Raw genomic sequence first — 27,764 nt, forward strand, 5'->3', positions numbered from 1 at the left:
GGCATCAACTTAGATTAATGTGTGCGCGTGTGCTTGGTGGTCTCCATTGAAAAGCCCTTCCTTCTGCTCTATTTACCCAGGTGAATAGAAAAGTTGGACCAAGCCTGCGCGGGAAAGCGTGTTATTTGCTGTGTGTATGTGCGTGCGCGCGCGTGCATCACTCCCCCCAGTGTCATGATGATTGACCCCCGCATCACCGTCTCCGTGTTGCTGTGCCTCTAATGAAGCAAGCTTACACCGTGGAAGAAAACCGCATGAGTTCTTCATCTAAATGTCTGAGATGTCGGAACACACACACACACACACACACACGATGAACAGAATGCAAAGAGTTGCTCTGTTAGCATGTGACAAGTTAGCAACCCGAGTGCAGAAAGCATGACGACGGGTCCGCAGGAAATTTGACACAATGTCCTATGGTCGCTGACGCTTTCTAACGGCAGCTGCCCAAACGCTAGCATGCTAACAATTACTATGCTGACATATGATAGGAAAGCAACCTCAATCCAAAAAGCACAAAAGTAGTTTTTACACCATTACCCGTTGGTCTGGAACGATAGCACGAGAAATATGAGGTGCTAATGGTTGCTAGGCTAACACATGCATGAGCAACCTGCACCTCAAAAATCAGCAACGCTTTCTTTTTTGTTGTCGATCCTGTTTTGCACTTTCACCTGGTTGGCAGCATGTCGGCCCCACAAAAAAGTACAGTTATTGTTTGTGGCCTATCTTCAGCAGGCACATGTCCACTCTACTGTGTTTTTTTTCTTGTTTTTTTTCTCTGTGGCCCCCTTGGTAAAACAACAAACAAACGGTCCGCCAACGAATGTCGGCCAAATCTGGGCCTGGCGCTCGCGAACTGTTAGCGAGGAGCCTAATCACCTCGCCAACAGTCGCCATCTCGCCGCCTCTATCTGCTCAATCTGTGTATTCCTCGTGTGTGTGTGTGTGTGTGTTTGTAAGTCACGGCCGAGTACAATAGGTGCCACGTGTGGCAAAAGTACTCATGCTTTGAATTGAAGCAGAAGTACCGAAACAAAAAAAGTGACTGGCAAAAGTCGTGATTCAAGTCCTTTTTCCGAAGGAAACTAAACGGCGCCAACAGTTGGCGAATCCCTTCAGCTCAAAAGTAAAAACAAAAAACAGTTGGGTAACTTGGTACCCAACAAAGTAAAAATACTTGCCTTTAAGTATATTTCAAAGGTATCTGTACTTAAAGGGGATGTTTTATGCATGCACACAAGTCTAAACATGGCGTTCTGATGAACATGTGAAATATGAATTAAGCAGCAAAATTTTAAATTTTTTTGTTGTTGTCATTTTAGGCCGGACGATTTGCCACTTGTTGATGACCGAAAATGACATCAGGGCACCGGGCGAGCTCATCGTGCGAACTCGCATGACCAAAGAGGTAAGCTGTGATTGGTCGATACTCTACCTTTCCGCTTATGACACCAAAACAATACCTTAACCAGACTTGAGTATTTCCCCAAAATATTTGCCATAATAGAAATACTTCAAGACAATTATCACAATTTTCTTTTTCATGTCTCGTTTCGTCACCTCGTTGTCTTCTCATCTTGGTACCATTCATGGATGGCAGGAGGGAGCGGCCTCCACGTCGACGTATCTCCAACCACAATAGTGGTCAGGGAATGAGGAAATCAGGCCTGACTAATCTATGCGGGCCACCAGACAGCGTTGTACTGTAAGTTGCACGAGGTGTGTGTGTGTGTGTGTGTGTGTCCGCGTGTGTGTGAGCGCGCGCGGGTGTGTGTGTGTGTGTGTACTGTAAAGTCTCGGGAGCCCGCCACGTCTGCAACATCCGGCTATAAATCCATTGCGACATGTTAAACTGAATTTATGAGCCAACCTGCTTACGACAGACATGTTTGATTTGAAAAGGGAAAGGAGGATGGATAAAAAAAAAAAGTTGAAGTATTCCAACTTCTGCTTTTATCATTTAAAATATAGTTTGTGTGTGTGCAAGGCTGTATCATTTATATCGCATCGTGTGGACAAAAGTTGACATTATCAGAATATCGCATGCTCCTCTCCCACTTCAAGATGAATGTGCTGCACTGTGAATGATAACATTCCCCGTGTGCTGCGAAATTGTGATAAAAGGACGGCCAGCTTGGCGAGGGCTCGTTTTGTTGTTGCGGTTTGCGTTTGACAGTCGGGCATAAAGTACTCAAAGTGGTTTGGCCTGTTTTTCGAGGATTTTTACAAAAATAAATGTGTGGCGATTAAAAAAAAAAAAGAACAAGGAATGATTTAGTTGAATTTCAGGCTTTGTGGTCTCATATGTACCATTTCTTGACGGCATGCATCAGAAAAGTAGTTCATGCACTTATTTGCAGCTCTGCTGAAAAATTTTGGGGACCTACTGTTGAACCATGTGGGATGCCAAGCAGCGTTTGGGTGGTTTGTATACAACAAGGCTTGGAATTCCTTCTCATGTGAACCCCTCTGTCCAGCCATCAATTTTCAGTAGCGCTTATGGTCACTAGCATCGCAGATGGGCCAAAGCCTATCCCGGCTGACTTTGGCCGAGAAGGGGGGTACGCCCTCGAGACGCGCACCAGCCATCTTTTTAATCTCCAGGCTGGTACGAGACAACAGTACGTTGTTTTCTCTCAGTATCCATCTGAGTGGTGTTTTTGTCAACCACCACGCACACACACACACACACACACACACACAGCTGCCTTCTTGCTCAGTGAAAGCAGGTGTCTGTGTGTCTCGTGGGCTTTAGGGTTTTGTGGAGGAAGGGGGGGGGGGGCTTTTGCTGCGCTAAAATTCCAAATGTGAAAGACTGCTTGTCACTTGGGCCTCCCTATGCAATATCATAGCCTCTGTCACCCACCTGCCCCCTTCCCCATTGCGCTCATCCATATAGAAACCCATTGCAAAAAACACTGCATTAATATCATCAGGTTCCTGTGACTGTATTCCCTCTGAGACTTTGCGGGGGGGGGGGGGGGGTGGTTTGCATTTGATGGTGGTTGTTGGGCCGTTGGACGGAAGCCCAAATAGGGGGCTCGGTTGTAAATATAGCTCTGCTTCTCATTCTGGGGGGGCCCCCGTGGCACAACAAGAACCCTCCAAAGACTGAATCCGAAGCCTTTCGTTTGAATTTTGGGGGGAGCGTTCAGGAGCAACATGGAAACATGAAGTTCAAAGTGGCAAGATGAATATTTTGCTTTCAGGTGATCTTCACTTGGACACTAGGCAGAAATAATCACGGCAGTTGAAGGCCTGTGTCCGTATGAATCCGTAAACCTCACTTAACTGCATGGGCATTGAGTCGTTTTGAAGACTTTGTGTGGAATGTCAATTGTTTCACGCGGAGGAGCTAACCCGCCGCCATTTTAGCATTCATTTTGTAAACATCTGTCGACATTGTATTGAGCCTTGTGGAACACCATCCGTCTCATCCCTACATGGATGCCAAGCAATGTCCCGTTTGTTGAGTGGTCGTAGTATCGAGCCTTGTGGAACACCAGTGTTCCGCTGTACTGCCGGGCAATTCTGTGGACTGAATAGTGAACCTTGTGTCCAGTTTTTCGATTGTGACAGCAAGTATTGTGTTGATCAAGGACCACATGAGAAGCCTACGGCCCAAACTTGAAGTCGATCACCAGTGATGGGACATTGTGGCGTGATTGCCCTCTATATTTTTACGAGCACATACTGAAACGACGGGAGCATTTGTGAGTCACACTTTGGAGTCCTGCTTCACCTATACAAACAATTCCGAACACAAGATTGTAGTAAAAACAGCACTCTTTATTGACTCAGCAGTATAGAAAAGTATCAAAAATGTGAAAACTTGGCTTGTATAAACATTTCAATAAAATGATTTCTGCACAGCTAATATTAAACAAGGAATATAAAAAAAAGGTATCAAAAAGGCAAGAAAGTGTTTGAAATGGGCTCCCTCATGACGCTGATTGAGTTACAACTCACCCCCCCTCCCCAAACTATTCAAATACATGTCTTTAAAATAAAAAAAAACAAGCACAGTCTGAATTTTCATAGAAGTAGTTAATACCCCCCCAAGTGCATCTTGATGTCACTCCTGCTGCGTGAAACTTGTGGTTTCACACACCCATGCGTGTCTCAATATACTGTAGACATAAATCCTTTTTTTCCACATAAAATGTTTGTTCATTGAATGCTTCCCCCCCTCAAAAAAAAGAAAATATGAATGAAATTAAAAGGTGACAATGTGGTAAACGCTTAATACTTGTCGGGTTGTCCCTTTCCGCGGCATAAAACACGACTGACATTAATACAGCTTGTTCAGTAGGTTTGTGTTTAACAAGAGGTGACGCGCGCACCAAACACTTGAAATTATCAGTAGACCCATTCTAGCCGTAAAAAAAAAAAAAGAAAAAAAAAAGATGAAATCATAAAACTCAACAAATAGGTCAGTTTTCAATCCATTAAGATGCCACTGGATATGCAATAATGCGAAAAGGGCTTAAATACTAAATTCGTCCAACACTGCTCTTTTGGCCAATTGTGTAAGAATAGAAACCAAAACAAATCATCTAAACAGAGAAAATAAATTAACCAACTTGTTCTTTATATTAATATCAAAATTCAGAATTAAAAATACAACCCAATGCTCGTGATACATCCCCGCATTTTCAATACAGTGATAATAAAAAAAAAAGAAACATATGACCAAAAGAGACAACCAAAAAAAAAACAACAAAAAAAAACCCCAAAGCAATTGTCTATATATATATAAAAAAAATACCAAAGTACCACAACAAATACAAATCCCGAAAACAGCCAATCGACTTGGCGCTGGCGTCTACGCCACCAGCGTCCGCGTTGGGAATGCCGCGTTGACGTACTTGATGTGGCTGGCCTCGGCCGCCATTGCGCTCTCCTCGCTTTTGCCGCACGTCGTTTGCTCCCACAAGCTCAGCGGCTGTCGGCAGAACAAATGATTAGCGTAGCCTGCGTCACGCTTCATTTTAATGGGCGCCGGCATTTACATTTTGACCAAGGGGTGAGCAAACTTATGCAACTCGGGGGGGGGGGGGGGGGGCACATTTGATGTTTAAAATCGTCAGCTCTGTAGATGACGTTGAAGAATGCATGGCAAATTGCTTATTTTAATCACAAAAGATGTAATGTGAAATTGTTTGATTAAGAATTAAGCTATAAATTATCAAATGAGAAGACAACAACTAACTTTCTACCACTTTTTTATTTGAATATTTCTAATTTGATCATTTACTAATTCACAAAATTGAAAACACTTATTTCTGGTATTATTTATTATTATAAATAATAATAAAATAGGGGAAAATAGAGAAAAAAATGAATCAACCACTGCTTCATTTCATCAAATTAAAAATTTTAAATGCATTCTGTAAAATGATGTGTTACACCAAAAAAATTATTTTTTCACCATTGAAATATTGCTGACATACCGGCAGTTGGCTGTGTGAGGTCCTGTGAGGAAGATGGTAGGCTTTGTGTCCGTCTTCGCTTAGCAACGAACTTGTGACCAAGTCCTGATTGATTGCGGGGTGAAAAGCGGGAGTGGGGGGGTGTGGGGGGGAGATAAGCCTTCCAATTTGTGATTGCGTTCATTGATGACCTTGAGGGTTGGACTTACCGGTACTTCCTGCGCAGGGCCATTTGGTGAGAAGAGCTGTGTGTTCAGTTCTTGGCCGTCCCACTGCATGTATGGACTCCTTTCACACGGAGACTCCACCTTGGGGCCAAAACACAGCAGACACGGTTGGGGGGGGTGGGGGGTAGTGTTTTCCTGCTATATCGCCGGCCACCAAATGCCGATTTTTATTTATTTTTTTTAATCTGTTGGGATTTCCCACTGCATGGCATTGGTTGTCCACAGGCGTTTGCTCACCTCTTGTTTGATCTTCTTCAGAGGCGGGTGCTCAATGGCGCACTCGATAGGCTCCTGCTTGATGGATTCCACCATCTGCTGATCCAAAGGAGCGGGCTGGAGACGACACAAACAAAACTCGGGGTTAACCCCAGAAGGAAGAGACAACATTCATTTGGGATCATTCAATTTCTTTTCAGTTCAAAAAAAAAGGTAGCATGCCTTGCTCACCGGCAGCTTGAGCGGCCCATACTTGGCGGCCTCCTGCAGGGCCAAGGTGGATCTGAAAGTCGCGGGCGCGCAGGGAGACGATTCCAGGACGGAGCGACGTATGTTGGGAGTATTGAACCTGCCGTGGAGAGCCACCCGCGCGTCAGTGGGCAGAAATGTCTGGTTGGAAGCACGAGGCGGACGCTCACTCACATGTCGTTCTCCTCGCGGGCCTTGGCGGCCGCGGGCGAGCTCAACGCAAGACGCTCGCCGTCCGAGCGCTCGGGACTCATTGATTGGTTGAGCAACTGCCAGACAAAACGAGTGGCGGTGTAGTCGGGTTAGGCCGGCGTCCGGCGCATTTGGCGATGGAGACGTAGGCGCTTACTGAATCAATGACGGACTCCATGAACTCGGGCAGGGTGGCGCCGTGCGCCCGCGATGCCGAGACGCTCTCCTCGGGCAGGCAGCTCTGATCCAGCGGCAGGGCGGGCGCGGCCGCCTGGTGTTGAGGTAATGACATGGCCACGCCCTCCACGGTGTGGCCGAACGGGCTCTGGCCGGCCCAGCTCGGATAAGGCAAGTTGATCTGAGCGGGGGGGGAGGGGGGGGGCAGAAAATCAAAAGTGTTAAGATGGTAGCAAGAAGCTCACAGTGCAAGGGTGACAATAAGTGAAGGGGGAGTCGGAATGGAAGAACACCAGAAAGGGAACTGAAGTTGGCAGGAGGGTGACGGTAGTATTGTGTTGCACAAGGGGTCGTGGACACACACACAAAAACACACACACACACACACACACGGAGCAAGACGAGGTCCTGTTTCATCACTTCTTTGCAGCAACAGCCCCCCAGATGTTTCCTCCATCGTATTCGCACAACGCTAACCGCTGTCGGCGAATGCCCCCGGGTCAGCCTATGTGCACATAAATCCTGTTGTCTCTTTGCGCACATGCGCACACGCGCCTTCGTTCAACACGGGCAAACTCGGGACTTTGGGTCGTTTTCAAATGAACAAAAAAAAATTTAAAAACTCGTTTAAATTGCATGATCGCTAATACAGATGCGCTTTCCAATCTTGGCCGATCTCGACCAATCGAACAGCAAGCCTCCGAATCGATCTCGGCACATAAGATGGCCGACCCACAAATACTGCCGCCGGTAGCGTCTGCGGCCATTCTTTCACCTCAAGAATAGAAATGGAAGGCTACACGGATTTTGTCGCTAGCCGGGCGCTTGCGGCTAACGTCGTCCCGCTGGCATAACAGATTGCGTCGACTTTCTTGCCTTGATGAAAATGCCCGCAATCCTAAATCAACTCGTAGGTCAAGTTTTACAAGTATTCAGGTTGCCGCGGCTAATTTGTACTCAAATTGTTGTTTGCCTATCCCGCCTTCCCCTCGTCCTCGCTCGGCCTACCAAAAACGAACACGTAAACGCTCGGAATTCTCCTCTATGCTTCATATGCAAACGGTTCCAGCCGAGCGCCTTGCTCGTGAGCTGAGGCGTGGCAAACCGCCGGCGACCGGGAAGAAAAAAAGGGCGTTCACAAAAGCGCGTAGCCATGCCACAGTCGGGCTGGTTCACGAGGACTCACCGGTAGCGACGGCTGGCCTCGCAGCTCGTTCTCGGTCGACATGAGCAGCAGTTCGATCTCTTTCACCCTCTGCTCCTTCTCGGGGTCCTCCTCGCTACAGTGTCTCTGCCGCATGACGAGGAAAAATGATTGGCTGTTGATATTTTTAATCAAAACGCATTCAAGCTTTTTTTTGTACCTGTATTGCGGCCGTTCCGTGCTGGGGGATGCTCAGGATGTTGAGATGCAAGGCCATGGGGAAGGGCACCTGGTGAACACGTCACAAGGAAGAAAAATTGAATCATTTGGGGCGTGCCAAAAAGTTTGACTGGTAGCTAAGCCAAAATGCAAAAACATAAGCGTGTTTTTTTTTAAGCAGAAAAAAAACCAATCAAAATTATTCATTCATTATTCATTCATCCTCCGAGCCGCTTGATCCTCACTCGGGTCGCGGGGGGTGCTGGAGCCTATCCCAGCTGTCTTCGGGCAGTAGGCGGGGGGGACACCCTGAATCGGTTGCCAGCCAATCGCAGGGCACACAGAAACGAACCATTCGCACTCCCACTCACACCTAGGGACAATTTAGAGTGTTCAATCAGCCTGCCACGCATGTTTTTGGAATGTGGGAGGAAACCGGAGCACCCGGAGAAAACCCACGCGGGCCCGGGGAGAACATGCAAACTCCACACAGGGAGGCCGGAGCTGGAATCGAACCCGGTACCTCTGCACTGTGAAGCCGACGTGCTAACCACTGGCTTACCGGGCCGCCCCAATCAAAATTAATCTAAGCTAAAAAAAAATAATAATAATAATTTGTGAGAGACATTCATTAAAACGGCAGACCGCCAGCGATGATCAATTTATCGTTGCCTCTCGAGCAACATGGCAGAGCTCACAATTTATTCGGAAACAATTGGGCGGAAGAAGGCTTCCCGATCTGACAATCCGGGCGAGGCAAACTCACCCGTTGCGGATCGGCCATGTACGCGTAGTTGAGCTGCGAGACGGGGGCTAGCTGCGCGTGACCGGGCGAGTGGTGCGGGAAGGCTAAAACGTGAGCGGCGGCCGGCTTGACGTAGCCGTGACCCAGCGGCGAGCCGGCCGCGCCCTTGGCGCCGGCGCTCTGCAGGTAGCCCTCCTGCTCCACCCTGCGCCGCATGGTGGAGTTCCAGTGGTTCTTGATGGCGTTGTCCGTCCTGCCGGCGTCAAAGGACTTTCAGATTCGGGGACAAAGTCGTGTGTCTCTCTTGATGTGATTTCAACCCCCCCCCACCCTCCGAAATAATTAGCGGAGCAATCTCGAATGGCGATTCTCACCTGCCGGGGAGCTGCTTGGCGATCTCGGCCCAGCGGTTGCCCAGCTTCTCGTGCGCCTGGTAGATGATGCGGTCCTCCTCCTCGGTCCACGAGGTCTTCTTCACCTCCGGGTTGAGGTGGTTGTGCCAGCGCTCGCGGCACTGCTTGCCGATGCGGCCCTTCAGGTGCTTGGCGATGACCGACCAGCGCTTGGCGCCGTACTTCTGCACCAGCTCGATCACCTGCCGGGCGGAGGCCAATGAAAGAAAAGGGGCTTCCGTCAGGATTTCTTCCCCCCCCCTTCCTATCGTTATCTTGCCGTCGGTGTCTGCCAACACCTGCCGAGCGCCCAGGGAGTTTCCAGTGGAACGTTAGCCGCCCCGCTAATCATTACAGCCACACCTGGCCGGAAACCCCTCGGACGCGTCCAATAAACGCCCTCGGAGGGCAGTGGGGATGATGCACGTGGGGTGTTGTGTAACTTTTTTTTTCCCCTGTGAGTTGGGGGGGGGGGCGTTCAGAAAAGTCATGCACCATTTTTGCTTTCAAAGGAGCCGATTGTATTTTGCTTTCATGACTGAAAGCAGCTTTAAAAAAAGTGTAGTTATTTCTCTCAAGCCGCAGAAGCTTTGAAAAAGAAACTTTGTCAAGCACTTTTGCCACATTTAATTTTTTTTTTTTTTTTAACCAGACCCCCTGCTTAGTCGTTTTTGTGTGTGTCAGGGGAGGGTGGGAGCAGATGTACAAAAATTAGGCTAGCAATTAGGTTTAAAAAAAAAAAACATGTCAAACCAAATTTTACAAAAGTAGATTTACGAAAACTGTCGCCTTTGAAATTGAAGAAGAAAAAAAATCCCCTTTCATGTGAATGAAGGCGTGCAAATCCAGATTTCTAATTGTGGAGACAACCTCTTCAGTGTCAAGGTGCTTTGGTTCGGCTTTAAAAAAAAATAAAAAAAATTTAATCTTACCCGCTGGTCTTCCTCTTTGGTCCAAGGTCCTTTAATGAGTTCTGGGTTGAGAACCTTCTGCCACCTGTGCTGGCACTGCACATCTGTACGGTTCTGGTGCATCAAGAAACAGAGAAGACATTTTCCTCACAACTGCTCAGACAGCATCGCGCTGATCGTTTACCACGGACTGCAGGAGCTTTGCTGAAACTATTGTGAAATATCCATCCCTTATTGGCTAACTGAGATTAGCAGACAGAATGGTTGTACATGCCAAAACCGTAATCCCATAGCTGATTAATTGGTAGCTTGTTTAAAAAAAATTAAAAACATATTCCGGAATCTTCTTTGATCCCTTCATGTTTAAGAGATGCAATACAGGCAGAACAAGTTTCCGGTGTCCGGATTTTGTCCTTTTTTTGTTTGTTTTAACTCTCGACGAGGGATCAACTTTCAAGTACAAAACACGAAAACATTGAAAGTCAACTTTCTCTGCCTTGCCCTTGTGATTGTTAAGCGCGTGTGAGAAAATCCTGTTCTCTTTCTGCGCCGGTTGCTAACGTTGACGAGCAGAACATTTTGCCGAAAGAGCAAGATCACGCTGTGAAGCTTCGACGCTACAATTGTAGGGCGGTAATCGGCCGTTCTTGTTGTCGGTGTAAATGTTGGTGGTGTTTGACGATTGATTGGAGTCAGAGCTCCATCTAGTGGGCAGATGGCACAATGACTTAATTCTGCGCAGCCTCGACTGTTTCAATGACAAATTAAGACTGTGTCCACAACCTGCAAAAAACTGTCCAATTGCGATTTTTGGAAAGGGCTACGATATCGATGAGCGCTGCCATTTGTTCTATTGTTCATGTTGCACGGTCCCGTTTATGGCCTCGCACGGACTTACGGATAGTAAACTCGCGATGACTTTCCAGTCATCGGATCCGTGAAGCTCGACGAGTTTCTTTAACTTCTCATCCTGGTGAACAAAACATGGAGTCAAGGTTGGAGAAGGTTCCGGAGTTTTGTCGAGACGGCTTCTTCGCAAAGGGTGCGCACGCGTGTACCTCCTCTCGCGTCCAGCGGGTTTTCCCGAGGTGCCGCTTCCCGGGCTTGGCCAAGGAGCCGTCGTAATCGTGGTCGTAGGTCTCCTCCTCGTCCTCCTCGCTGCTGTAAACACTGCGGATGGAGGATGTGGAAACTTGATTCATCTTCATCGTAAAGAACCGGTCATTCTTGAAGGTTTGGGTGCGGGCGTTTTGCCAAGACACCCAAAAGATGCTCGAGTGAAGATGGGAGGGAGAGGAGATGTGTGGGGGGGGCACTTTATGGATGAACAGGTTCTTATGTTTTTAGTTTCTACAGATACTGGGATCGGCACACGCGCGGGTAATTTGACGAGGCCGGCGTGTTCAGACCTGCGGCCGCATTGTCGCCCACTTAACACGCGCACTCGCGCGGCCTGTAGCCAATCGGAACGTCAGCGCGGGGGGGGGGGGGGGGCAAGGCGCTGTTCGACAGCGACAGGTGAACAGGAACTGCTCTCAGGTGCAGGATAATGCGTTCCGCAACTTCCCCGTTCACTGCCGTCAATTGGAGAACCGGCGGCTACGCAACTTAGAGGAACTTGGACCACTCGAGCTCACAAATTCTCAGTAAGATCATGAAATGGATCCGATGCGTAAAGTTGACTGACGATGCTTGTCCGTCAATGGCCAAGGAAAAAGCATCCGGGGGGGCACCCCGTGCGCCTGCTTCAAGGCCCAGCCACTGATCCTCAAAGTGGTCCAATTTCACTTTTCGTGAGACAAACATGACCTCTCACTCTTGCAAGGAGATAAGATAAGATAAGATAAGAAAACCTCTATTAGTCTCGCAATGGAAAAATTCACAATATCAGCTCCGAGTCCAACTTTTCACACTGACCAGGCACATTGTGAGTTAATTGCAGAGGTGCAACAACCAAGCAAACAATCGACGACTATAATGGATTTTTGAACAAATTGATTTTGATCACAGATGGAGACGTGAACTTAAAAGCACCCAAATCCTCTCAAACTTGGAAACATTCTGCCATGCGTTTCATCCAAACGAGATGTTTGAAAACAAGCACTCTTACTTTGGAGGAGAACGACCAAGATTTTGCCGAGTTTTCCCAACAACACAGACTCATTCTCAATTCAATATATTTTTGCGCATTCTCTGCAATTTGAAATGAGGTCCTGCTTCTTTCACAGCGGGATGGAAATCGGCATCCGGGATCAATCAAATTTTCTTTCGGTTTTGCGTGGGAATGACTTATCTTTCCCGCTCATTCAAACAATTGCTGCGTGAAAGTGAAAACGGGCTCGGCTCGGCTTTGATGTGCCATAAAATGCCGGCACACCTAAGGAAACGAAAGCCATGCAAATTGCCTTTTTATAGGTGAAGTCGTTCCAAAAAAAACTAAATTCCCACGTGAGTCCTGTTCGGTCAAAGCGTGGCCAGCGCCGTAATGGGGGGACGGGGGCGGGGGGGGGGGGGGGTTACGCACACATGTACGATGACAGCAGCGCCAGATGACCGCCACCTGTTACGCGCGCGCGACCGAAGCACCCCGCGCAAGTAAAACGAAACATGCTTCTTTTTTTTTAGGGGGGGGGGGGGTCGAACATGATTTGAAAGGGTAGGAAACGCGTGCTCGGGTGTTTGTTTTTCAAGAAGTAGATGCGAGTAAAGTTTGAACCTGTTTCTCGGGCGCCGAGTCATGTCAGTCGTCCGGGTGTGCGGATCACAAGCTGGGGCTGCTTACTCGCGCTGCGTGCGTCCTTTGGCTCTCGGCGGCCGGCTCGCTTCTCCCGGCGAGCTCACAGGTTGACATTCATTTAAACTGCGCTAGCTTCGCCGACGGCTCCTCCTCCTGACCCCCCCCCCCCCCCCGCTTTTTTTTTTTCTTAATCTTCTTCAAGTCGCGCTCCGTTTCTGCGATTGGCGCATTTTCGCTATGCGCAAGTGGCAGCGACCGCGCGGGGAACTTTGCACTCGGATGCGAACTCGGAACCGAGCGGCCGGTGTGGCTGCGTTTGTCTTTTGGCGCGGGTGTAACTTATCGCGCGTACGACTTTGCTTCGACTTCGATCCCAACGCGTAATATGTTCCCAACAAGAACTTAAGAGGGGCGAAAAAGCTCGCGCGCTTGATGGAGTCAAGTCCAAAGACGCGCTTATTCGTAATGAAATGAAAAAAATGAAGCCACAAGTTGCGAAGCAGCAGCACACAGAGAGCCGCCTTTCGCCGGCTGCTGCGCGCGCTCGATTTTCTCTCTTTTTTATTTTTTCTACTGCAACTCATTTCAAGCGTTACTTCTCGTTCTTGGCTTGTGCAAGGCAGAAGGAAGTTAGCGTAGCGAGGGAGCCCAAGTAAACAATTGCGGAATGAACTTTTTGGCATGCGAGCAAGGAAAGTGAAGTTTTTTTTGGTGCGCGCGTGCACGCGCGCGCGACACGAGCTTCAAGATGTTTGCCGGCACTTTCGTTAAGAGCCTCGAGAACAAAGAACGCAGCAAGTGCAATTATGCTATGCATCGCCTCTGTGTTTGAACAGTTATCTCAACGTGCAGTCTTGTGTTTATGCCATCCAAAGTACTTATGATGATCCAGTTCATCAAGTTTAGCAACTTTTTTTTTTTAAAAGATGATTTATAGTCTCTTCTTTTTAAAAAAAAAAAATTATATCTATGCGCAGCAGGGCTCTCTGCTCGGGTGCGGTGTGTGTATTCTGATTAGCCATTTGTTTTGGTACCCCCCCAAACCAACATGTCGCTGTATGGGCTCTTTTCACTGGGCGAGAAAGGATGGGTGTGCATGGGGGGGGGGGGGGGGGGTCAATGCTTTATTTGTACAAATGTGTCTTCGCATTGTGTGAGTTCCTCCATACACGACCATATTGTCCTGGTCACTTGTAATTACGATCAGGCCTGATGAGCCTTTTGTCCCCGAGCGGTCATCAAAATTAGCGGCCTGCGAAAGTGGCTCTCTACACTGGCGGCGGTGGGCCGCGCTGTCAAGAAACATTCACCCGGACTCTGCTTCCACCGGTAATGACCGAAAAGATCCGTGCACGTTTCCGCTGTCGCAATTTATTAAGCTCGGGGGGTTATTTGCCAAAAGCGCCGCAGGTTTCCAATCCCCACACCTGTGCACCCACGCATTGTGGCTCTTGTCATCTATTCCGCTCAAACTTAATTGATATTGAGCTCTTTGGTCAAGAATGTCAAATATGACATGTTCATTGTCGATTTCAATTGGATTTGCGCCTTTGCAAATGAAGCCGCCGCCGCCGCCTCGATTTGTTACTTGTGAAAGAGCCGACTCGAGCACTCCTCTGACTGTCGCCTGCGCCTCCAGGGTATTATTAAAAAACTGCATCTTGTTATCCGAAACCAAATCGAGGTGGTGGTGGGGGGGGGGGCGGGGGGGGGGGGTGAGCCTGAACCGGGTTATGCAAACCAGCTGAGTCGTAGAAGTCGGGAAGGGAGCAGGAAGCCTGCGTGACAGCCACCCAAACATTTGCATGGGCGCGATTGGGCATGTTGAGCGCGGCCATTCCGACTTGCGCCCCCCCCCCCCCCCCCCCCCCACCACTTTGCAAAGCATTGTGTGCACAGGTTAACTCATTTGACTGTTGTTTTTCATGATGGCCGCTGGGCTCCCAGATCGCGTCCTCGCCAGATTCTCCGAACCGGTGACACCCCCGATGCCCGTTTGAGCTGGGAAATGGACTACTTTGCCATAATGGGCAAAAAAATGAACGCTTTAGTTTAAAAAGCAAAGCTACCGGCAAGTGTCATCCCACCATATAGAAATTAACTAACTGTGAGTGCCACGAATTGTATTCAATTGAATTTTTTTTTTTTTTGGTGCACAAATTAAGCAAAGCCCAAATGTGATAATCCGCCCGTTCGTGTCGCAATCTGTCCTCCCCCATCTGTTGAATCCACGCAATCCGTTACTTTTTCCTCCAAAAGCCTTTTCGGCAGGCAGGAAACAACATTGCGGTTTTTCACAAACAATTCTGTTGGGATCAGGGAAGCCCGCACACAGGCAGAAATAGATTTTTAGAATGTTTGGTGGCTTGCGGAAGGTTTGCTTTGCGCGATACAATCACAACTTCTTGCGATAGTTTCCATCTCCATTGTGTGGCTTTGGTGTTGCGTTTCAGCTGCTTTGGCTTGGAGACGTCCTAGAAACATTTAGAGTGCGATGCGCTTGATGATCAACGCAGCCTACGTTTTATTTTAGCATCCTCGTATTATTCCTGCCCGACACATTCTGAGAAACCTCAGCAGATGTCTTTTTTTTTCAGTTTTTTTTTTTTGCTCCAGTTTCCCCACAAACCTCATTGCCCATTCCAGCATTGAGATAATGCACGCGAGAAGTGTGCGTTTTGCACCTGTCTTTATCAGATTCTTTGACGTTTCCATCCTCCTCCTTTTTCATCTAGGCAGGCCACTGCCGATGCCCACGCACAATATGAAGCGTTTTCAACTGTGCAATGAAAAAGCTTCAAAGAGCAACAACCTGCAGCGGTCAGGAGTGAAAGTCATGAACTTGAAAAAGTACAGAGCTTACACGAGTACATGCTAACGCCTCATTCGCAAGAAGAAGAGGTAAAACGCACGCAGAGAACTACCCTCACCAAAATTCTCATTGCAGACTAATGAGATCAAACACCAAAATAAGGCCATGTAGCCTCACTGAGCTGTTCCAATGGTAGAGAAACCTTTTGGGATGGAAAAAAAACGAAAACACAGCACTGTGTGTGTGCGTGCGTTGTGTGTGCGTGCGTGCGTGTGTAATTGGATTCCATGACAAAGTTGTACTCAATTCAATTCAATGATGGAAAATTGACAACCATGTAGTATGACGTCAGCTGGCTTTATTTATGTTTATCGCAGCAATTAAACTTCTTTCACCCTTTGAATCTGCTCATCTTTTAAAAAAAATGACAGCGAACCATCAAAATATAGTGAATGAATAAAATGCAATACGTTTTGCGTTTGAGTGACTTGTATCCCGCGTGCTCTGCGCTGGCCTGTTGTGTTGACTTTTGCGCATGCGCAGAAGCGACGCAATGGCTCCGGCACTCTGACACACGTCACAAAATTGGACAACAAACAGAAACAAAAGCCAACAACGCTTTCCCCCCTCGCCCCCAGCTGGTACGGCCAAGCACACACGAGCCAAAATGTCTCGACATAGAAACGTCCGCGGCTACAACTACGACGAAGGTACCTTAACTCGGAGGGCGAGTGCGAAACCTCATGGCTAGGCCGCAATATGCTAAGCTAGTTAGACGCGAAGCTAAGCTAAGCCGGGTTGTTCAATGGAGCGCATGTGCCTAACGTTGTCTCGCGAGGTTGTTTTGCTGTCGTGTCCAATGCTGCATCATTTGGTTCATTAACTGTGTCCATACGCTGTTACGTTTGGACGTGACACAATGTGTTACAAGCTAAAAAATGTAACAACGGCCTCACGTTTAATGAAAGCCTGCGAAACAAGTTTGCAAACTCTGTGTTTTTGGACAAACGAATGTATCTTCCGATTCCCTTTCGTGACATGACATTCAAATGATGGAAATAATCTGTCAGATTTCCACGGAGTAACTTAACTGTCCCGTTTATTGTGTCATTCACTTCGTAAAAATAACTGAGAACGAGACTGGTGGCAGGTAGAATGCCTCCTTAACTGGTGCTTTTTCCCCCCCCCCTCAAGATTTTGAAGATGATGACATGTACGGACAGTCTGTGGAGGACGACTACTGTATATCACCAGCAACAGGTAGGTTGCCTATAGGAGCGTTTGTACCAGAAAAATGTAACGTAATTTTCTGCTGGCAGACCCCCAAACGCCTCCTGCCGCAGTGGCACCTACACCTCGTTTTCGTGGCTTTTAATCATCACAGATTGCAAGCTGTTATAGCCATGTTTTGTTTTTATTGTTTTTTTTGTGTCTTTGCACAGCTAATCAGTTCATCTACTCTCGACGAGAGAAGCAAGTGCCGAAGGAGGAGCCCCTTGAGGAGGAAGAATACGAAAAAGAGGATGTACCCATGTCCCCCACCATCAGCCACAACCTTGACCCGCTGGATCAAGGTTGACATCCTTAACTCACTGAATTGGTTCGCTGTGATCCGACATTATTTTTGATTGTTGTTGACTGTGCATGCCGGGTGTGTGTTTTGTGCGCACACTACTTGGCATCTCACGTGTGTGTGTTATGCCCCCACAGCCAAGCTCTACTCCTGCCTGGACTACATGAGGGCTGTGCTGGGCGACTCGATGCCCGACTCCCTTTTGAACCAGGCAGCCATAAGATGCGGCTTTGATCCACAAAAGGCGCTGGATGCGGTCCTGTCCGAAGACCCCAAAAGGGTCCCCGTCCCCAACAGAACCGTTGCCGACGTCGAGAAAGCGCCGTTGCCGCAAAGGAGCAGGCAGGCAGCCGTGATTGAGAAAGGTATTGTAGTTGTTTTCAATTTGAACACTGGGAAATTGTGATCAAAAGACTCATTTTTGCAGGGCAATGAATTTGCTTTTGCCCGTTTTTTTTTTTTTTTTTGTCGACGTGTGAATGTACAGTTTTTGTTTTCCTCATATATTTAAGTGCAGCGTTCATGTTCAAACTGCATCATGAGCGGCTTATAATAAAATTATATGTGCCTTTTTAGGGGGGGAAAAAATACCCGTCTTATTTTTAATGAACTTACTACACGACATAATTTAAAAACCTTCATGAACTGCACCGGCGTGTAGTTGTTTATTTGTTTTTATTTCTATATGATAATGAAGATTCATCGATTTTAACAAACGGCTTAACCACTGTGAAATGTAGAGATCTAGACAGCCCTGGACCTTGGAAACTTGACTGAATTAAACTCAATTTCCATGAATATCATATTTGCAATGATGTCTGTCGGTGAGATGAAGACGATGATTGCTTGCAGTGAAAGAATCGGCCAAAAATCAGGAAATACACATGGGCGTTCTTTCAAGGTTCTAACTGTAACAACAACTTTGTTGAGGAAAAAAAAATGTGCGTTTAAAATAAGGATGTACACATTTAAGGCACATTTTTAACAGAGTGCCTCTTGTTTTCTCCCTCCTTGCCTTCTCCTGGATTGCTGGTGTGATTCCTCGCTGGTCTGTGCGCATCTCCCTCCTCCTCGCCAACTGCAATCGGCTTCTGTAAGGTAAGGAGCCGACTCGTTTGCTTCACTATCAGACGTTGCGGCCGCGCCGGCCAAGCCTGACGCGCTCGCGCTCCCTCGGCCGCTCGACATTTCGTCCCCGCTTACGACGCTTGGCGGTCGCCAAAAAACGAATGCTAGCGGGCTTGGCGCTAGCGGGCTTGGCGCTAGCGGGCTTGGCGCTAGCGACGCGAGCCTGGCGCAGCTCATTTCTGAGCATGAGTGCAAAAGTGAACGGATGGCAGTGGGCGACCACGGATCTGGTTTGGCCGCTCCGTCCCTGAATGCTACGTCTGTTATTTGTAATCCCACATCTTTGGGCACGTTAGCATCTTTGTCGGCTTCTCTAAGTTGCCTCTCCATAACGCCACCCGGCGTAAAAACTCCAACTCCTCCTCCTGGATTCGGGTGCTTGGCTCCTGTCGTGCACAATCGACAATCAGGGGGAAGCGAGCTCTCAATTTGCCATCCTCAGGGCAGCCCGTCGTTGGCCGATTTAATCCAGGAGCATTCCCAGCGAAGCCCGATTTTCGGGGACTCTTGTGCCAACGCGTCGGGGGGATTACGTGGGCCAACGCCGACTCTCACGTTGTCCGAGCTCGCCTCGCAGCACCAAAGCAGAGTCCACCAGGTTTGGCAAAACGCCGACTTAAAGGTGGGCGGGATCGTGTCGCTCTCCGAGCTAGCGCTGCTGCACCGCGCCACCAGCCCTGTGGCGGAGGCCCCTCGGGCTGCAGGTGTGCCCGAGCGACCGCCGGGCCTCCCGGAACTGCTCGCTGCCACACCTTTGACCTCAGCGGCCTCAAACGGGTCGCACTACTTCCTCAGCTCACCCGCGCTGACGGAAAGCGCTCGGAAAGGCGAGGCCGAAAACCCGCACGGCCGCAAGGTCGACATCCCGAGGTCGAATCTTTTGAGCGTGAATTTGAGCACGCTAATGGCCATCATTGAGGATTTCCCCTCACCGCCCTCTCCCGGGCCGCTTGCCTTGGGTGTGAACTCTTCGGTCTTTGCGCGACCGTCCGTCTTTGCCGTCACATTGACCTGCCGCGGCTGCCGGCGTCACAGAAGAGACAAAATGCTCGGTGAAGTCGGGCCGAAGGCAGGCGGCCGCGCAGCCAGAGAGCCTTGTGGTGGGCGACTTGAGCCCATCGTCCCTTTTGCGTTTGACACGCCTTCGCCGGATGACATTGTGAGGGCCAATCAGAGAAAAGCCTTCACCAGGTAGACCAAAGGTCTCCTCACGCAAGACTGACGGAAACTTGGCCTGGAGTCACGGCACCTTTTTGGACCAACCGATCTCTCACGGGGTGACAGATTTGGACCGTAGCGTTTCGAGAGGTTTTATTTTGTCTGATGCTACTTGATGCAGCTTCTCGTTGTCATTATGAGTTGCTTCCTTTTTCGGGCAGCTCAAAGAAAGTCTTACCAAGTTTTAATGGAATTTCATTTTCTTAATTTTCTCAACAATGATGTTTTCTGGACTTTTTAAAGAACAGTGTGTTGATTTCACTGCACTTGCTACGCCTTTGGCATTTTTAACCGTGCTCGGCAGGAATGTCGTTCGACTTTAGAGAAAGTGAATTTGCAGTCTTGAAAAGACTGCCCTATTTTCTTGTTTTGAGTTTGGCAAACCCCGCCCAGAAACCAAAAAGAAAGAGGTTGATGTTGGGCGCAGGTGCAGCTATTGGATCTGGATCAGCTAACCATGGCTTTGACATCATGGGAGCGAGAGGCAGCCTTTTTGTGTGTGTGTGCGCGCGCGTGCGCACTCCCGTTAAAGTGACACCTGGAGTTTTTCCGCATACACTTTTTAACTACGAATAATACACAAAAACAGAATTCGAAATGCAGTTGTAGAATTGATCCAAAGTAATGATAATAATAAAAAATAATCTTAAAATTGGTGCGTCAGCACATGCTGCCTGAGGTTGACCTGCGAAATTTGAAATAAAGATGAATTTCAATATGTGTAACGTGTGAGCTTCTCTGCCCATTTGGGTGAAAGGTAAAAAAAAAAAACTTTTGCCAAAGTCATGACAAAACAAATGTTGGTTGCCATACCGATGACATTCTCAGGTCACAGTTTGGAAAAAGCAGAGCGGTTCACATTGTTCTAATCATGTATGCATCGACTATTGGAAGCCACCCCCCCCCCCTCGTTTGTAGCATGAGTCATGATGAGGTTTTGCTTTGAATCAACTCCGACGGCATGACGACAATGGACTGTTGTACTCCACTTTTGAGAAAATACGGGCTGAGGTTCAAGATAGCAGTTGAGTCATTTTCGTTGTCTTGTTTAAATGCGGTTGAGATCCTCTAACGTGACGATGGGCCAGTGTTTGGATTGATGGGTGTCAACCTCCCACGCAGGTGTGCAGGACCCCCAGGGCCATCAAACATGGACCAGACTCCCCCGGGAAAAGGATTGATGATTAGGGCAGATTGTGACAAGGACCCGTCTGACTGGTTTCTCCCTCTTAACCTTTTGGAGGAGTTTGCAAATGCCTCGACATAAAATGATTGCAGTTGCACGGCGTTGCAGTTATTATTTTTTCAAATGACGGAGTTCGCAGTTTTCAAAATAGAATCCAAATGTAGTGACTGATCAGGTCGCTCGTATTCGCAGATGCTTAGCGAACACTCTTGTCCGTAGACGGGCGGCTGACTGTGTGGGTTTTTTTCAGCAGCATGCCACGCTTCAGGAGAAAATGTCACCGCAGGGGCGCACATGGGCTCGCTGCGCACAGCTGCCCGACCATCTCGCCCCGCCGCGTCTCTGCGACTTCACCACCTACGTCGGAAAATCTCGTCATGTCACTCGGGGTTCGCGGCCTCCGGCAGCCACTTTGAACGGCTCCGATCAATTTGCACTTTGCGCAAATGTTCAGTCCTTGAATAACGCGTCCCAAAGACCGTTCAAATTGTTGCCTTTGTGACCTTTTGCGACCTTGATCCCCGACAAAAACAACACACACTTGCAAACCTTCGGAGTTCAGTGAGATATGACATTTGAATGCGGTTGTGAACGCAGTTGAATAGTCATGAGCTTCATTGACGCCGACGTTCATTTCTTTGGCTACGACGTAGCGATTAGAATAAAAGCAGTTGACGCGAGTTAGCTTTTCGTGTGTGTTCAGGATTGATGTGGGTCATTAAATTTTCCATCTCTTGACACGGCTGACTTGCGTAAGCCCTTTCCATCCACGCGGCTGTCAATCACTCCCGTCGGCCATTGCCAGCGCTTCTTTTTTAGCTTGAGCCCTGTGTGTTCTGACTGGGGGGTGCGGGGCGGGGGTGATATTTGCATATCCTGGGCGCGCTCCTCGTATCCTGTGCTCAGTTAGGCCCCGGGGGCCCCAAGTTGTGAGGATGACTGGCTCTCACTGCGAGATCCTGCTCCGAGGCCTCGGAACCCGATTTGTTGTTTGTAGTTAAGCTCAGGCCGCCCTGATGTCGGGGCTGCCCTTGGGCCCACACACAGAAGAAACAAGACTAGCCCGAGAGCGCCAGACCTACACCAAGACCAAACAACAATTCAAGGTAGTAGTGGCTGATGTATACTACTTACCGGATGGAAGAAAAGGGGAGAAAAAAAAAATCAATCGGCAAGGATGTTTTTGAAAATCAGCTGCAGATGAGCTCAACAAAAAAAAAAAAGCCCACATGAATTCCTGGCATTTGTGATTCCATGTTGTAAAACGTAGAACAACAAATATTTGCAACGCAACCGAGCGTAAAACCTGGCATCCCTCTCCTGGAGGGTTGGCTTTTTTTTGCATCTTTTCAACTATGAAATGTTACTGATTTACATAGTCTTGGCCATTGGCTCAATGAATTACGTCATCATTTCCCACGATGGCGACATGCACTTTCTGTGACCTACCGTGACGCATTCTCTGCTGCTCTCTTTGTGTACCATGCATATACCCCGTTCGAGTGTCGGGTGCCTAAACTTTCCGACTTGCAAGGCGTTGCCGTTTCTCACATAATTGAATTGACATTGAATCTTTATTTTCGACTCAGAAGCTGTGCTGAGATCTAATCCAAAGCAGTGCAATATCGCCATCTACAGGGATCTGTTTGTCAATACAGTGGTCGACAAAGCTGAATTTTGTCGACAAGCTGGGCGAGACCCAGAACAAGACCACACTGCAGTCCTGACACCAAAATGATAACCCCCCCCCCCACACACACACACACAAGTGTAAACAGTTTGGAAAAGGTCGGCCACATTGTTAAGCTATAAATAATTATTTTGCTACAACCAAAAGAGTCTCATTTTGGCGCTACATTTTTATGGGATCAATATGTTTCGGGGCAAAATACGACACCTCTCGTGACTTAGATTAGGTTAGTCCCCAAATGCATGCTCGTCATTTTCCAGCAAAAGAAATGCACTCTTTCAACTGCGAATTGTTAACCGGTACCAAAATGTTGTGACTAAAACAGTTTTTAAATAAAGCGATACCAACTGGAGAAATAAGTGATACCATTTTTGTTGGATGGGCGTTTACGAAATACAAGTGGACGCATACCAGCTTTTAATGGTCTGTTCCCTGGGCCATGCCACACTCTGCCATTTTTTGGGGGCAGGGGGGGGTCAAAATACGTTCGGCAGTTGTAGCGTAATCCGAAACTTCAACAAACCAAGAAATTCTCACTCAAACTAATAAAATAAAAATCGTCATGTAAACATAACCTCATCCTTTGGTTGGTTTGTTGGAGCCTACAACTACCTGGCAAGTCTCCTTTTATTTTAGTGGCAAAGCACAAAATGTCCGTTTGCTTAAGGAAATGTTTGTTTCTTCAAGCATTAAAAGTAGCACTAACGGTCCACTGCGTGAATCGCGTACACGACTGCCCTGGCGCTGACAAACTGTCAGCGAAGTTCGTCTTCAAAATGTGCTTTTTTTTCTCCCTATGTGTAAAATAAAATTCTCCAACGTGTCAACAATGCGGCGAGGTTGTTAAGATTGGAATCTGCCGATTGTCTCGTGGCGCTTGTGCTCGAAACAGGACACGAGCCTCTTCCGACATTAACCCCTGCTGAGCCAGGAAGTAACACTGACAGCGTGCAGCCTGACGCTCTTAAATGAATCAGTAGCGGCTCAGTATGACTAGCGCCGGTTGCCTTTCGGGGCTGGGATGACAAAGCGTTTTTTTTGGGGGGGGGGGGCGCAACAAAACTTCAAGTCAATGAACTAGTCACGTTTTTTTTCTCACAACAGAGTACACAGATGATCACTGAGGCCAACATTTCTTTTGCATTTCGGTGCAAATGGATCCTATTTTAGACATGAGAAAACTCGCACGAGTGTCGACGTTTGAACCCTTGTTGTCTTCCTCCTAGCTAAAAGCAGAGACGTCTCAAACAATAAACTGGACTGTGAAGTCGTACCCAAAGTGGCCCGCATGACCGTCTCGGGCAAGAAGCAGACCATGGGCTTTGACGTTCCCAGGTGGGCCAAACGCGCACACTCGCGTCAACAATCGGCGCACAGCTGCTGGGTTTGCCGCTCGCTTCACCGCGACTTGTTTTTCCCTCTCCTCAGCAGCGGCGACAACGGCGTCATCGCCGCCGCTGCTGGGCGGCGGGGCAACAGCCCCGAAATCACCACGGCGACACCCGCCGCCGGCGAGGCCGCGCCCAAACGACCCGAGACACCTTCCCGAGGTTTGAACGAGGACGAGCCGGCCGGCGTCGCCACTCCCGGGCGCTCTGCCGGAAAGGCCCGGCAGGCCGTGGACGTGAAGGCTGAACTGGAGAAGAGACAAGGGGGCAAATCTCTGCTGAATTTAGTGGTGATCGGTGAGCGCAAATTGGGGATTTTTCTTTTGAGTGTCATGGGACATGGCCCGATTTTGGGACTCGCCCCCCCCCCGTTGTCATCTTTGTCAGTTCATATCATGCGCGGGGGTCGATTTAAACAGCAGCCATTTGGGCATTGTAGTTGACGGAGACACAAATGCTTAAACAAACGTGCTCGCCAAATGATGAAAATGCAATTTATAAACAAAAGGAAACCCCCCCCCCCCACCCCCGAGGCTTTCTATCACAAGTTGAGTTTCCCGCAGTGTGAAGCCTGCAAGCATCTTAGTATCTCCAGCTTCCTTTTCGCCCATCCCTTATCACCCCCTTGCGGCACCCTACCTGCTTTATCACTCTCGTCGCAGTCTTCCTCTCCCATCTTTTGTCAAGTTTCGCTTCAGTGTTCCCCCCCCCCCCCCCAACACACACACACACACACACACACACAGAGACTCATGTCTTTCTTATCCCGCGTATTCAGGTCACGTCGATGCAGGGAAGAGCACGCTGATGGGCCACCTGCTCTATCTGCTGGGCAACGTCAACAAGCGCACCATGCACAAGTACGAAACCGAGTCCAAGAAGGCGGGCAAGGCTTCGTTCGCCTACGCCTGGGTGCTGGATGAAACTGGCGAGGAGCGCGACAGGTACGCTCCAATTTTTTTTCCCCCCCTTGAATTGGGTTTGAATTGACGTCTCTTTGACGGCAGGGGTGTGACGATGGATGTCGGCATGACCAAATTTGAGACCGAGTCAAAGGTGGTGACGCTGATGGACGCGCCCGGGCACAAAGACTTCATCCCCAACATGATCACCGGAGCGGCGCAGGTAACCGAAACTCGCGGCGTACGACTCAAATATCTCCCTCGCCTTCACGCGCCTTTCTACCCGCGTACTGGCGAGCCTGACGCTGTGGTTTTGGGTGTTGCGCTCGACGGCACCTGATGTCATTTCTCTTGTTACCGTATGACTGTCCTTTCTGCACAAGCCTCAAAAAGTCGGCTCACTCTCCCCCGCGCGCCTCTTCCTGCGCGCGTGCGCCGCCTCTCCTCAGGCGGACGTGGCCGTGCTGGTGGTGGACGCCAGTCGAGGGGGCTTCGAGGCGGGCTTCGAGGCGGGCGGCCAGACCAGGGAACACGGCCTGCTGGTGCGTTCGCTGGGCGTCACTCAGCTGGTGGTGGCGGTCAACAAGATGGACCAGGTGAGAGTGCCGTCGCCAAACGCCGCGAATGAAAGAAGTCGATGCGCTTTCATGAGACGACGACTCTTAACGGCACCCGGCTGAGCGCTCACAATGTCGCATGTTGGCAGGTTAATTGGCAACCGGAGCGCTTCCAGGAAATCACCTCCAAACTGGGCCACTTCCTCAAGCAGGCGGGCTTCAAGGTCGGTCGAACGGCGCGTTTGAAGAAATAAGCGTATGAGAGGGGTTTCATTGAATTTGCGTCACCCCCCCCCCAGGACTCTGACGTTTTCTACATCCCCACCAGCGGCCTGTCGGGAGAGAACCTCAGCACTCGGAGTTTGGTGCCTGAGCTCACCGCTTGGTATTCCGGTCTCAGCCTGCTCGAGCAGATCGGTAATGCACCAGAACAGGAATGAAAGTCCAAGTGAAAGCCTGTAAAGTGTCCCCCCCCCCCCAGCGGCGGTCGTGCTCTTTCACTTTCAGCTAGACGAGTACATATGCAAATCTGGCGTCCTGCCAGACTAGCTAAACTTTTTTTTGGGGGGGGGTTACCATCCCATGATAAAAAATAAAAAAAATCTCATGTATGACCTTTATTTTTAAAAAAATGGTGTAAGATGCTCATGGAGACGTGGATCTGAAATTGCGACACGTATCAAATTGTAACTTTTTACAAGCCGCCAAGCTAATTTGTCTCCCTTTCCTAACCAAAGATGCCCTCAGGCCTCCTCAACGCTCTGTGGACAAACCTTTCCGAATGTGCGTCTCTGATGTTTTTAAAGGTAAAGTTACTCGTACTGTGTGTGTGTGTGTGTGTGGGGGGGGCTGTGTGTGTATATGAACGCGGGATTGCGCGCTCCCTCGCTCCCTCCAAGCCTTTTCTGATGACACGTCACTGTTCATATTCTGGGTCCCAGACCAGGGCTCGGGCTTCTGCATCACAGGCAAGATCGAGTCCGGTTATATTCAGACTGGGGAGAAACTGCTGGCCATGCCCCCCAATGAGACGTGTCTCGTCAAAGGTATTTGGTCCATTTGCTGAGCGGAAAAAAAAAAAAGTTTTTGTTGCTCCAAGTGCAATGAATGACTCTGGTCGTTTGGGGGCTCACCGCCTGCCTGACTAACATCTGCCAGGAATCACTCTGCACGACGCCCCTTTGGACTGGGCCGCAGCCGGGGATCATGTCAGCCTGACGGTAACTGGCATGGACATCATTAAGATCAAGTAAACGGACTGCCATTTTCTTTTTTTTTTTTTTTTTTAAATCAGTTAGACGTCGCGATTGATCACGTCTTTGCCTCCTTTCAGTGTGGGCTGCGTGTTCTGTGATCCCAAAGAGCCCATCCGAGTTTGCACCAGATTCAGGGCGCGACTATTACTCTTCACTTTTGAGGTTCCCATCACAAAAGGCTTCCCGGTAAGCACGCCATTTTCATACGGGGGTTCTAAAACTAGGCTGGCGATCACTTCGGGGTGTTCACAGACCTCAGAAGCTCGCTCGTCCGTGTCAGCAGCCCCAAACCAGATTTCCGGCTTTGTCATCGGCGTGTTACGTGATTGCATTTGTACTTGCGTGCCCGCAGGTCTTGTTGCATTACGGGACCGTGAGTGAGCCGGCCACCATTACGAAACTCGTAAGTGTTTTGCACAAGAGCAGCGGCGAGGTCCTCAAGAAGAAACCAAAGTGAGTGTTTGTGAGCGCCAACCCAACCGAGGCCTCATAAGGCTAACGAACGAACGCGGAGGCTCGCTGGTGTTTAACTTGAGTGCGTGTGGCTGGCCCCCCGCGGAGGTGCTTGGGGAAAGGCATGAACGCCATCGTGGAGATCCAGACGCAGAGGCCGGTGGCGTTGGAGCTCTACAAAGACTTCAAAGAGCTGGGTCGCTTCATGCTGCGCTACGTGGGCTCCACCATCGCTGCGGGCGTGGTCACCGAGGTAGACGCAGTTCGTTTAGATATTTTTGTGTGTGTTTGTTTTTAACCGTTGCGTGACTCAATGTATTTTCTTGCTACGGAACCATTTCTATGCTGTCTATGCTTATCACTCTTTTCTTTTTCTCTCCAGATAAAGGAGTGAAGGCCGCTTCCATCGGCCTCATCCTTGGAGAGACCACGTGCGGGTGTGGCGGCCCCTCCCTCCATCCCTCCGGCCTCATCCGTACCGGCCCGATCAAATCTCGTCAATCAATCGCACGGTTGCGGGCCTAAACAAGTCGGCGGGCGCCCCGCGACGTCCGACCTCACACCCAAAAGACTGCCGTCAGATGCGCGGTGGTTAATGGCACTGCGTTCTCCTCTGATTGGTGCTTTGTTCAAATGTTGATAATGGAACAACGTACGCTGGCGGAGCCGCAACGCAACAAACCAATGTCGCGGCTGATTATTTATATCGTTTTGTTTGTTTGTTTCTTGAGCTGAATTGGCAAGCTTTAATTTGAGTCAGCGGGATTGAAATAATTGGATTTTGGAGGAAATGTTTGGTCGTGTTGTCCAGCACGCGCGTCTTCAGTTGGATCCACAGACTACTTTTCAAGAAGTTTGATGGGATGAAGATAAAAACAAAAATGCTCACCAAATCGCTTTTACTTGTTTTGTTTGAAAAAGGGTTTTGCATCATATTCAACCCCCCCCCCCCCCAAC

The 27,764-nt window shown here is 49.0% G+C and overlaps 3 protein-coding genes across 10 annotated transcripts in view; 1 reads left to right on the forward strand and 2 right to left on the reverse strand.

The window, feature by feature from the left end:
* Positions 1-27,764, reverse strand: part of cd2ap (CD2-associated protein) — a 157,567-nt gene that overhangs the window by 50,683 nt on the left and 79,120 nt on the right. The gene's annotated exons all lie outside the window — the stretch shown is intronic.
* On the forward strand, positions 1,332-27,754 carry hbs1l (HBS1-like translational GTPase). Of its 6 annotated transcripts, none has more exons than XM_052052987.1 (18): positions 1,332-1,411; positions 16,651-16,716; positions 16,899-17,030; positions 17,167-17,394; positions 23,478-23,586; positions 23,680-23,936; positions 24,418-24,583; positions 24,647-24,764; positions 24,991-25,137; positions 25,248-25,322; positions 25,398-25,515; positions 25,836-25,904; positions 26,040-26,144; positions 26,257-26,347; positions 26,432-26,540; positions 26,707-26,807; positions 26,916-27,060; positions 27,190-27,754. In XM_052052987.1, the coding sequence occupies exons 2-18, from the start codon at positions 16,668-16,670 to the stop codon at positions 27,199-27,201; spliced, it is 2,031 nt and encodes a 676-aa protein (XP_051908947.1). In that variant the 5' UTR covers positions 1,332-1,411; positions 16,651-16,667; the 3' UTR covers positions 27,202-27,754. The 6 variants fall into 6 exon arrangements, with proteins under 6 accessions (XP_051908947.1, XP_051908946.1, XP_051908944.1 ...); XM_052052986.1 differs by lacking the exon at positions 1,332-1,411 and adding an exon at positions 1,626-1,708; XM_052052984.1 differs by lacking the exon at positions 1,332-1,411 and adding an exon at positions 15,971-16,166.
* Positions 3,772-27,764, reverse strand: part of myb (v-myb avian myeloblastosis viral oncogene homolog) — a 59,325-nt gene continuing 35,332 nt past the window's right edge. Inside the window, exons 2-16 of one of the 3 annotated variants that reach the window (XM_052052994.1) lie at positions 12,624-12,699; positions 10,966-11,077; positions 10,806-10,877; positions 9,929-10,021; positions 8,979-9,199; positions 8,626-8,857; positions 7,861-7,929; positions 7,683-7,787; positions 6,477-6,677; positions 6,302-6,396; positions 6,101-6,227; positions 5,900-5,995; positions 5,645-5,743; positions 5,457-5,540; positions 3,772-4,948 (exon numbers count right to left, since the gene is read on the reverse strand). In XM_052052994.1, the coding sequence (XP_051908954.1) occupies positions 4,829-4,948; positions 5,457-5,540; positions 5,645-5,743; positions 5,900-5,995; positions 6,101-6,227; positions 6,302-6,396; positions 6,477-6,677; positions 7,683-7,787; positions 7,861-7,929; positions 8,626-8,857; positions 8,979-9,199; positions 9,929-10,021; positions 10,806-10,877; positions 10,966-11,077; positions 12,624-12,646 (1,749 nt within the window). In that variant the 5' untranslated portion in view covers positions 12,647-12,699 and the 3' untranslated portion in view covers positions 3,772-4,828. Of the gene's footprint in view, positions 4,949-5,456; positions 5,541-5,644; positions 5,744-5,899; positions 5,996-6,100; positions 6,228-6,301; positions 6,397-6,476; positions 6,678-7,682; positions 7,788-7,860; positions 7,930-8,625; positions 8,858-8,978; positions 9,200-9,928; positions 10,022-10,805; positions 10,878-10,965; positions 11,078-12,623; positions 12,718-27,764 lie in introns of all 3 variants that reach the window. The other 2 variants (XM_052052995.1, XM_052052993.1) reach the window with 2 other exon arrangements.

The sequence above is a fragment of the Hippocampus zosterae genome, chromosome 19 (genome assembly GCF_025434085.1).
Source record: "Hippocampus zosterae strain Florida chromosome 19, ASM2543408v3, whole genome shotgun sequence".
In the NCBI taxonomy this organism is placed as follows: Eukaryota; Metazoa; Chordata; class Actinopteri; order Syngnathiformes; family Syngnathidae; genus Hippocampus; species Hippocampus zosterae.

What these genes read in the sequence shown, in the direction of transcription:
- hbs1l (XM_052052984.1), top strand. Translation starts at nt 16,124, where the DNA reads ATGTCTCGACATAGAAACGTCCGCGGCTACAACTACGACGAAG. An exon ending in ATGGGCTTTGACGTTCCCAG is followed by an intron (nt 23,587 to 23,679) that starts GTGGGCCAAACG and finishes CCCTCTCCTCAG; the next exon opens with CAGCGGCGACAACGGCGTCA. An exon ending in TGATCACCGGAGCGGCGCAG is followed by an intron (nt 24,765 to 24,990) that starts GTAACCGAAACT and finishes GCCTCTCCTCAG; the next exon opens with GCGGACGTGGCCGTGCTGGT.